This window comes from Bubalus bubalis, chromosome 6, assembly GCF_019923935.1.
Source record: "Bubalus bubalis isolate 160015118507 breed Murrah chromosome 6, NDDB_SH_1, whole genome shotgun sequence".
Classification (NCBI taxonomy): Eukaryota; Metazoa; Chordata; class Mammalia; order Artiodactyla; family Bovidae; genus Bubalus; species Bubalus bubalis.
In genome coordinates, this window is record NC_059162.1 from 101,728,986 (window position 1) to 101,739,456 (window position 10,471).

At 57.7% G+C, this 10,471-nt stretch overlaps 1 protein-coding gene across 3 annotated transcripts; it reads right to left on the bottom strand.

The window, feature by feature from the left end:
* Positions 1 to 141: 141 nt before the first annotated feature.
* B4GALT2 (beta-1,4-galactosyltransferase 2) lies at positions 142 to 10,343 on the bottom strand. 3 transcript variants are annotated; one of them, XM_006043229.4, is made up of 7 exons: positions 9,992 to 10,343; positions 8,122 to 8,483; positions 7,685 to 7,920; positions 4,289 to 4,479; positions 4,024 to 4,146; positions 3,808 to 3,912; positions 142 to 1,018 (listed from the first exon to the last, which is right to left on the bottom strand). In XM_006043229.4, the coding sequence occupies exons 2-7, from the start codon at positions 8,429 to 8,431 to the stop codon at positions 868 to 870; spliced, it is 1,116 nt and encodes a 371-aa protein (XP_006043291.1). In that variant the 5' UTR covers positions 8,432 to 8,483; positions 9,992 to 10,343; the 3' UTR covers positions 142 to 867. The 3 variants fall into 3 exon arrangements, with proteins under 3 accessions (XP_006043291.1, XP_025144672.1, XP_025144673.1); XM_025288887.2 differs by having other exon boundaries at positions 10,098 to 10,235; XM_025288888.3 differs by lacking the exon at positions 9,992 to 10,343 and adding an exon at positions 8,984 to 9,163.
* Positions 10,344 to 10,471: the final 128 nt, after the last annotated feature.

Genomic DNA, 10,471 nt, shown 5'->3' on the forward strand with positions numbered 1-10,471 from the left:
GTCTAGTGAACCTCTGTGCTTCTAGGGATTTGGGGAACCTGGACAGTCCGGACCAGACAGATTGGGCCAGGCGCCCTTCCCCAAACACACCAGGATCCGGGATTAGGGATCCAGATCCCCATCCCCAAACAGACAAAGGGCTTCTCCATTCACGTTTTTTACTAAAGCACCCACACAAGTTTCTGTGCAATGTACAAACACGAGCCGGTCCTGGGGCTACTGCCTTCTCTCTGAGAGGCGGGGTGGGGCTGGAACCCAACTGATCCAAGCCCCATCCGCCCCCATGCAAAGCCCAACCCCAAGATCCCAGGCAGCGACACAGCACCCCCTCTGGTCCCCTCCTGGGGCTGCTCCTCAGCAGGGGGTGCCCCAGAGTTTGCCCCCTACAATGTTGAGTGAAAAAGGTTTCCCCTCCCCTGGGAGTGTGGGGGATCCTCAGGTCTGAGAATTCCCCCTGGAAGCGACATTGCCCCCTAGTCATACCTCCCACTCTTCTAGGCCCTAGGGGACTCAAGGGGGGGAAACTGAGGCACAGAGAGGTGGAGTGACCTGGCCCAGGCCACTCGGCGAGGCAGTGCAGGGGCTGACCCAACCCTGACAGTGAGGGGGGCTGAACTGGGGAGGGAGGAGCAGGAAGGGTTGACCCCAGAGACGGCCACCCTTGAGGGGCCTGCCCAGGATGGAAGCTCCCCCAAAGTAGGTTCTGAAACTTCCAAGTGCAGCTGGCGGGTGCCTACTGAAGACCCTCAGAAAACAGAGCCCACAGTCTCAGTCCTGGGGGATCCACCACAGAGCAGCTGCCAGCCAGGCTGTAGGTCAGTCCTCTGACAGGCAATCCTTGGCACTGGGAGCCTTTGTCCACTGGTGTCATCCCCGAGGAGGCCACGAAGGGGGCCGCCCAATGTCCACTGTGATATTGGTGAAGAGTGGTTGCCGAGACACCTCTAAGACCTGGTACCGCACTGACCCGATGCCGTCCCGCTTCATGGTCAGCTTCGTGTTTTGAATCTTGGTAAACCTAGACAGGATAGAAGTGGGTCTAGATCAGGGCTCACCACCAAACCCAGTAGGGATCACTGGGCCCAAGGCTCACGCCCTCCTGGCATCTTCCTGGGGTGACTCAGTTCTCCTCGATATCCCCTCCACTTGCCTGGGGCCCTTTGGCTCTTGCAACAACCCTCAAAACAGAGATCTCACCCCCTTCAGTCCAGAATCATGACACACTCACCAATTTTTCTCTCACTGCAGACCTAGACACAGGGTACCCCACAGACACCTCAAATACAACGTGTCCTGTATCATATGCATCATCTTTACTCCCCACACCCACCATCTCTGTGCCACCTTCTCTGTTCCTCATCCTTTAATCATGTCTTCACCATCTATTTATTGAGCAGTCTCCGTGTGCCAGGCCCTCTCTAAGCACCAAGGTCACAGCCATGAACAGAACTGCAAAGTCCTTACTCTCATGGCAAGTCTTTACCACTAGGGCAGACAAGCAATAGACAAGGAAGACACCAGAATACTGAGGGAGACAGCAGAGGGAAACGGCAGACAGGATGACTGCCGTGGAAGGGGTGGGTGTGGGCCATCAAGCTGACAGCAGAGGAAGAGCTTTCCAGGCAGAGGTAAAAGCACAGGCTGACCCTAAACTGAAAATGAGAATTTGCACAGCAGAGTGGCTAGAGCTTAGTGGGCCAAGCAGAAAACCCAGAGTAAGATTAGCTGGGAGGTTAGAGCATGTATGGGCAAGCCTCTGTAAGTCAGAGGAAACAGCTTTTTATTCTGTGAGTTAAAAAACACTGAGGGATTTTTAGCCCAGTCTGGGAAAGGGAGGGCCAGGGAACATGAGCTACAAAGAGCCTGCACTAGAGCAGAAGTAAAGGGAAAAGTGGACCGGCTCAGATACCTTGCAGGGGCGGCACTGATAAGACCTGCTGATGGTCCAGATATGTAGGGTGAGAGCAAGAAGAATCCAGGAGAACTCCTAGATCTGAGGCAAAAGCAACCAGCTAGATGAAACGAGCATCCACAGAGTTCCTTAAGCCAGAAATAACTTGCTATCTTGGCCATGCAGATATCACTAACCAAGGATGGCACCGAGACATGGACTCTGGCCTGTGCTTCTAAAGCCCCACTGCCACCCTCATCCCAACTGTTTTGATCCTCTCCATCCTTCTTGGCTCACTTCAGATCCCTCTCTGGAGCCAGTCCAACACTGAGTGCCCCTCCTCAGATACCCCAAAGCCCCTCTTCTCCCAGCCTGTCGTCCCTTCCCTACTCACCATAGTTATTAACTTAACTGCTTTTTTATCAGCTCCCTGGATGCCCAGTACTTCATGCTTCTGCCAGATATCAACCCTACATCATTACAGCCACCTCCCTCCCCACTCTGACACCCTGGCTTCAGAGAAAAACATCCTACTGGTCTGGTGGGTGCATGCCAGTTTCACATGCAGCATACCCCCTGGGCTCCACTGAGTCCTTTGAGCCTGGTCTACTTTCCTCCTGCTCCACTCAGCAGCCCTGCCAGTCCTTCACCTTCTTCAAACTCAAAGGGTGATCCTTCCAAAGCCAAATGTGGTCTCGTCCCTTCCCCACATGAAAGCCCTTCCATGACTCCCCAGCACCTCTGGGACAAAACTGAAACTCCCAACCTGGGATCAGCAGTGACCCCCATCCTGTCACTCCCAGCCTTCAGAATGTAATAATGAAGAGTTTCAGGCTCTCTGCGTATACAATGGACGTACACATTCCAGACTCCTACACATCTGATTCCTTTTATCCAGACTAGCCTCCTCCATCAGCCTGGTGAATACAGTACTGTACCCAAGGTAGGTGTGTGACAAATATTTGTAGAATGAATAACTCTTTTCAAACTCCAGTTTACCATCACCTCCTCCAGGAATACTCCATGCTCCAGTACTTTAGCCACCTGATGTGAACAGCTGACTCATTGGAAAAGACCCTGATGCTGGGAAAGACTGAAGGCAGAAGTAGAAGAGGGTGACAGAGGATGAGATGGTTGGATGGCATCACCAATTCAATGGAATGAATTTGGGCAAACTCCAGGAGACGGTGAAGGATGGGGAAGACTGGCATGCTGCAGTCTATGGGGTCATAAAGAGTCGGACACAACTTGGCAACTGAACAATAGCCTCCAGGAAGCCTCCCACCATCACTCCCTCTTCTGCCAGGACAGAACCTTGCCCTGATCACCTTGTGCTGTATCTGCTGGTCTCCCTCCCTAGACTGAAATTCACACAAGCTGCCCAGCAGGGATTAGGTCTAAGTGCTCTGGATCCCCTAACACGCCTCCTGCTCTCCACCACCCATCTCACATGCCCTCAGGCATTTCTCCTAGCCACCATTAAGACACCGATGGGGCTTCCTCCTCAGAGACCAGCCACCTATTCAATCTCAGAGGGCTCAGCAGTGTCTTTCCACTCCCGCCACCCCACACTGCTCGGGGCAATCTCTGTTAGGTCCCTAGGCCCTGGAGCTGTGCCCTGGGCCTGCTGTCTCTTGTCCTATCTGTTCAGGCTGGAGTGAGGTCTGTGAGGGCCCAAGAGGAATGCAAGTTACTCAGTGACAATTTGAGCCCCACCTTTAAATTTCAGTCATTGCAATCAGGCCAGGGGTGAGAGTAGAGCTGGGGACTAAGGGCCAAGGGTGGGGGTGCTGGGAGTCATCAGGAGTCAAGGATCAGGGGCCTTGGGATCACCTCTGGGGATCGGCAGCACTGGGACATCACCTCTATGGGGTAAGGGGCCAGGACGGCTGGGGTTGAGGGTGCTGGGGGGTCACCTTTGAGGGTTGGGCTCGTTATGCTTGTCCCGGTCGTGCTTGATCATTCGGTAGCGGCCTATGCGGATGTCTGGACGCGAGATCTTCATCCCAGCCAGGGAGATCCTGGGGTCAGGGACAGCCGGGCTGGAGTGGGCACCAGGATGGGCGAAGAGCCCCGCCCAGTCTGTGCCCACCATCCACACCCCATCGACTTCCCACCCGACCCCCGCTCACCGGTTGAAGATGTCGTCATCCTCACCACCCCAACCCCAGTACTCGTTGGGGAAGCCATTGATTCTCAGGAACTGGGATTTATTCAGGCCCGACACACCTCCGAAGTAGCCAGCATAGGGCAGCCTGGGGCACGGAAGACATGCATCAGTGAGGGGCCTGAGGGGATTCCAGATAGAGGTCTGGCAACAAGTGGGGGAAGGGGGCTGGGAGTGATGGCCGGGGCGGGACAGGGAGGCATGGGTCCAGCAGAGAAGGGGGCCCTCACCGGAAGCCAAATTTGTCCATGGCAATGGCAAAGTGGCGGGGCTGGTCACCACAGCGGTACAGGTTGCGGTCATCCATGGGGACCAGGTCCACGTCACTGAAGATGAAGCAGTTGTAGGTGGAGTCCTCCTTGAGTGCCTCTAGGAAACCCACGTTGAGCAGCTTGGCCCGGTTGAAGGTGTCCTCACCGTGCTGGGGTTGGTAGAGGAGATAGGTCGGCTCTGGGCCTGAGACTTAGAAACATCTGCCACTTTACCACTGTCCAGAGTGGTCCCTGCAGACCTAGCACTACCCGTCAACTCATCCTCCACTGGGGCCTCCAGACTCTCGGGATCAAATCCAGCTCTTTATCCTAGACCTAGCTTTGCAAAGCCTTTTAGAATTTGGCTCCATCTCCTCTCTGGCCAATGACCTCAGAACCCCCAAGCCCAGCTATACTATATTTCTCCACAACCCCAGAACATGCCAGACTCTTTCCTGCCTCCAGGCCTCAGTGTTAGCAGTTGCCCCTGTCTGGAATGCTCTCCTTCTCCACTTCTCAAATTCATGTCTGGAAAGGCCTCTGTTAGCAAACCTCCCTGCCCCAGTATAATTACTCATTCCCTCCCCTGTGCTTCACTTATGCCAGGTCCATTCAAACGGTTACAATTTAGGGCTCTCGTTTCATTCATTCCTTCAATCATGCCCCTCGGCCCTGTCCTTGGTGCCAGGCATCTTCTCTGTGCCATTGAGGATCTTAAAGATGAGTGGCCCTGAGCACACTGCTTCCCTACTGAGCATGTCATGGAGTGAAATGAACAAAGAATGTCCCCAAATGGCCAGCATCTAAGATGCAGAGACCATGGGGACTGAGCCACCTGTCCCCTCTGGCTCTTGTAGATCCATGTCCAACTCCCTGGGCAGCCTCTGGGACCAGGCTCAGTTCACTTGTCTCCCCAACAAAATGAGAGGCATTGTGAGCCTGGAGTCCCCCAAGAAATGGGGCTGTGGGACCAGGTCTCCGGCCAGAGGAAGGAGGGTTTCATGGAAGGAGCTGGCTGGCCCCTGAAGTCCCTGCACCAACCCATGATCTCCAGGCTGGAGCCAGAGAGGCTCCTGGTCTTCAAGTAGGCTCCTTGGAAGGAGAGGAGGAGTAGCCCCTCCTCCCTACCAGCCAACCTGGGCCCAAGAGAGCAAGAGCTGCTCCCTTGGACCCTGAACGGCCCGGCCCCACCTGCTCTCTTTCCTCCTTGCCCTGAACCTTCTTTCCCACCAGCCCTTGGAGCAATGGTCCATTTTCTCCATCTGCACTCCTTCCTAACCTCTCTCACCACCACGGAGCCCTAGGTTTCTCCCACAGGGCTCATAAATGTGCCCATTTCTCTCCCACCCAAAGAAAGCCCTTCCTTTAGACCCCACCCTACCTTTTGCGTTCCCTTCTCAGCAGAATTTTTTTTTTTTTAATAAAGAGTTGTCTCCAATTGGCTACTTGCATTTTGTCAGATCTGATTCCTTCTGCAACCCACTGCAATCTGCTTCCGCCCCCACCATGCCCCTGAAATGGCTCTCACTGGGCCCACCTTGTTGCTAAATCCACTGGACGCTTCTCGGTCTACATCCTTCCTTACTCCCCCAGCAGCGCTCACGCAGCTGCCACGCTGCCTTCTTGACGCTTATTCCTGGGTGCTGGGACACCAAGTTCTCTTGGGTCTCCTCGAACCTTTCTGGCCAACCCTCGCAGCCTCTGTGGTCTTTCTTCACCCATTCCTTACATGCTGGCTTTCTCCTCTCAGCTCCCAGGCCCCACCCCAGGTAGACTGAACATGGCTGGTTTTAGGGACCATCTATATACTGGTGGCTCCCAGATCCCTCTCCACCTCAGACTTCACTCCTAGGTCAGTTCATTCGTCCAAATGCCTGCTGACCATTCCTCTTATACTTCCCCCAGGCACTCAAACTCATCACATGCAAAAAAGACACATTCTCCCCCAGACCCGGCCCAGATCCTGTGTTCCCATCTCACAGGCGCGACCATACACAGGGCCAGCAGTCAAGACAGAGAGCCTCAAGGTGTCCTGGCACCTCCCTTTCCTCTCAGCTACAGTATCACATCTCTCCTCTCATCCGCACGACTCCTGCCCAACTCTCAGGCACATTCACCACCTCCACCCTGAACACAGTAGCCTCTTCCCAACCAGGCGCCCTACCTCCCAGCTCCCCTTCCACCCCATTGTCCACATGTAGTCAGAGCAATCTTTCTAAGAAGCACACATACACATTACCCTCTCCCTAAAACCTCACTATGGGAACTCCCCTGGTGGTCCAGGGGTTAAGAATCTGCCTTCCAGTGTAGGGGACATGGGTTTGATCCCTGGTTGGGAACTAAGATCCCACATGCCATGGGGATCCCACCTAAGCCTGTGCACTGCAGCTACCGAGCCCACACACTCTAGAGCCCACACCGTAACTAGAGAGCCTGTGTTGCCCCCAGTGAAGACCCAGCAGAGCCAAAAAAAGACACAACGGTGCCCCATCACTTTCACGCTGGAATCCAGCTGCTTGAGATGCCTCCTGGGACCCTTGTGGCTGTGGCCTCCACTAGTCCTCCCAACCTCACCTCTGCTACCCACCCTGCATGTGGCATCTCTCGCCTGAGCTGACAGTTCCCAAACACAGGAGACCAGTTCTCTCACTGGGGCCTGGGGCCTCCTCGCCTAGAATGCTTGCCTTCCCCAGTCCCTCCACCGGCTGATGCCTATTTATCCCTCAAGACCCATCTCAATGGTTGCTTCCCCACCCTGGGGCTAAACTGGGCCGCTTGGTCACTTCACAGCTCCCTGCTCCTACTCCAGTTCCTGGAGTCTAAAGGGATCCAAGTTCAAGTCTGGGGATTCTCTGTGGGGAGGAGGGCCTGCATCAGACCTTCTCCAGGCCCCAGCAGCCAGCCCCAGCCAGGCCCATGGCGGTGGGCTTGGAGCCTGAGCTGAATTCCTGGACCTCAGCTGTGCTCGGCACCTGGCCCTAAGGTAGTCTTGATCTCTCTTTCAGGTCTAACTCTCTCTCTGCTCAGGGCCCTCAATATCTCATAGCCAGTGTACCCTAAGCTACCACCACCAAGGGGTGGGGCCTACCAAAGGTAAACAATGGCACTCACCCACAACAGAGGCTACGCACACCTGGCAGTGTGTCTGCCACCACTAACACGTATGCAGTCCCCTGAAGGCACATGCAAACCCACATATGCACACAGTGACATACACGGACCCCCACACGTATATCGCATGTCCACACAACTATCCAGGCATCCATGAATGCCCCCAACCGCACAGATGCACCAACAGGCACGTGGGCCCCTCCCCACAGGTGCTCGTGGGTTCCCTGGTGGCCGGTGACCAGCCTGGAGGCTGCGGCTGCGCACCTGGTTGATGACGTAGATGCCATAGCGTAGCCGCTGTCGCCTGAGGATGGGATGCAGATAGTGGAGCCAGTAGCGTAGGTGGTGTTCCCGGTGTCGGAAGGGGATGATGACGGCCACCGTCTGGGCCGGGGTGCAGTCAGGAGGCGTATAGCGGCCACCGAGGAGGACTCCTGGGTTCTCCCTCTGCACCCGCTCCAGGGGCATGGGTGAGGTGAACTCAATCAGCAGTCGGCCCACTGCAGGCAGGACAGGGGCAGGAATTAGGTCTTCATCGGAACCCAAGGACGCCAGCCCCCTCCCTCTACCTGGGGTGGGCCAGGGAATCCCAGGAATAGCCCTCTACCAACACACAACACCTGTGGCGCCCCCGGGGGTCAAGACTCCACTCCCCCAGACCTTGGCCCACCCCTAGAGGCAAGCCCACCCCGCAGGCTCACCAAGGCCAGGCGGCGAGTCAGGACAGGGTGGCAGGACAGGAGCCGTGGGGCCGGGCCGGGCGCTGGGAGCCTCGGGGAGCCCAGAGCTGGGGGCAGTGGCGTTTGGCCGAGAGCAGTTGGTGCTGGTGCTGCTGCTGGCAGCTGGGTGGAGGGCACGGGAGGGGCCGCGTGCACTGAAGCGGCTGAAGAAGGCCAAGTGCTGGGCGTAGACGTCAAAGTAGAGGATGACGGCCACGAGGAAGTGCAGCAGGCAGAGAAGGAGCACGGCCTTGCACACGCGCTCCAGCGTCCCCCCCAGCAGTCTGCTCATCCCGCAGGCGGCCGCCGGCCCACCCAATGGGCCCGGGCATCCGGCTGCCGGCCTGAGCAGGGGTGGGAGAGAGACACACCCAGCAGGTCAGGGCCTGAGGGGCAAGGCCACCCACCCACCTTCTGTGCACTGCTCACATTCTTAGACGTGCATGCTCACACTTACCTGCTCACACCCCTTGACTTAAATTCTACCTGTAAATGCACACACACGGTCCCTGGCAACTCACTACTCATGCATCTTCACACACTTGAGTACTAACCCACACGTGCTTTCCTTCCTCATCCTCATTGACACATAGACACATGGAGAGCCTCACCTACCCTCACACTTGGGTCAGTGTCCTTCTTACCCAACTTCACACCCTCTCCCCAACCATGGATCATGGGCACATGACCTCTGATCACACCAGCTCATATCTGAACACAGAAACACACTTATGTACAGACCCACACGGGTTCTCTGTGCCCCAGAGAACAAACGCCCACAGGGTAGCATCCTCAACCCAGGAGTCCTGGTCTGAGGAAAGGAGAGCATTTACTGAGTATTTACCATGCCAGAGCACTTGGTACTCAAGACTTCATTTAGTCCTCCTGGAACATGGGGGTGGGCAGTGATTTCTTTGGTCAGGTCCCAGTGGGGAGTAGGCCAGGCCATCTGGGAGCAGGCTGGGAAGTGGCCCTCAGCATGCAGGTGGCCCAAATTTGAACAAGATGTTTATAGGATCACTTCCCTCTGGAGCAAGAGGTGAAAAGACAGGATGGGGCCCAGGACATCCCTCCCATAAGACCTCAAGGATTGGTTCTGATTCCCAGAAAGGGAAATGCTTGGCCCCTGGAGACAGCATGTCAGGAGAGGGTTTTGCCTGGGCCATGGCTCTAACTGTGGGTCCCACAGCAGTAACACTTCTGGGGGCACTTCTGGCAGTGCTTCAGAGAGCAGGCTGAGTCCCCCTCAGATACACAGTATCTATCACACACAAACACCCTGGGTCCCAGCTACAGTCAGATACACTGTAGCTGCACTCAGATACACAGAGAACTACATTAAGAGTCACAGACACGCCTGGGTGACGGTAACAATAATGCCCCGAGTTACCCACTCACAAACAAAGCCGCGCTCCTGGGCTTACACAGTCACACAGACAGGCTCCCTGGCAGCTCACAACACCCCGACCCACGTGCAAACACTCCCACCACTCCCTCCGGGTCAGGGGTTTTGGGTCAGGCTGCCGGTCAAGCTGCGAGGTGAGTTTGGGCGGGGCTGGAAGGCTGAGTGGCCTGAACACGTGGCACCCCTGGACCGGGAAGCAGCGAAGACCGGGTGGGTGTGGAACCTGGGGGGAAGGGGGCTTGGAGAAGAGGATGTGGGTTGGGGGTCGAGGCAAAGCGGCGACGTAAGTGGAGCGCCTCCCCACGCCACGAGGCCGGGGTGGAGAGAGGACAATAAGGGAGCCTGGCTGGGGGCGGGCAGAGGAGCCCGAGGGGGACGCGGGGAGCCGAGGGATGGGGGTAGGGTGGGGTGACGGCAGGCCGGGGTCTGGCCGCCAGCGCCTCTCACCGGGTCCTGGGCGGGGATCTCGGGGCCGCGCTCGGGGCGCCCCTCGCGGGGCCGGGTCTGGAATCTCGGGGCCCCGAGCTGGGGGCCGCGAGCGCCCCCCTCTCACCCAGCGCTCGGGGCTCAGCAGGGGGCGCCGCTCCGGCTCCGGCTGGATTCCGGGCTCCGGCGGCTGCGGTCGGCTCCGTTCCCCATGGCCCGGCCCCGCCGCCTTCCTCCTCCCGGTCAGCGGCCCCCGCGGCCCCCAGGCCGCCTCCTGCCGCCGCCGCCGCCGCGGGCCATGGAGCCGAGCCGCCCCGGGGGGCAGGGCGGGGCCGGGCGGCCGGGCAGACCCACGGACCCGCCGACCGACGGACCACAGCGCCGCCGCCTCCCTCCCGCTCTACGGCGCCTCGGAGGGGCAGGCCCGGCCGGCGCGCCCGCGCGCGCGTCCCCGCGGCCCCCGCCTCCAGCGCGCCCGTACCCGCCGCGCGCCTCCGACGC

Excerpts from the sequence above, each read along its gene's own strand:
- B4GALT2 (XM_006043229.4), bottom strand. The coding sequence starts at position 8,431 with ATGAGCAGACTGCTGGGGGGGACGCTGGAGCGCGTGTGCAAGGCCGTG. Across the intron at positions 4,480-7,684 it reads GCATCTACGTCATCAACCAG|CACGGTGAGGACACCTTCAA; the intron begins GTGCGCAGCCGC and ends TACCAACCCCAG. Across the intron at positions 3,913-4,023 it reads GATGACGACATCTTCAACCG|GATCTCCCTGGCTGGGATGA; the intron begins GTGAGCGGGGGT and ends CCCTGACCCCAG.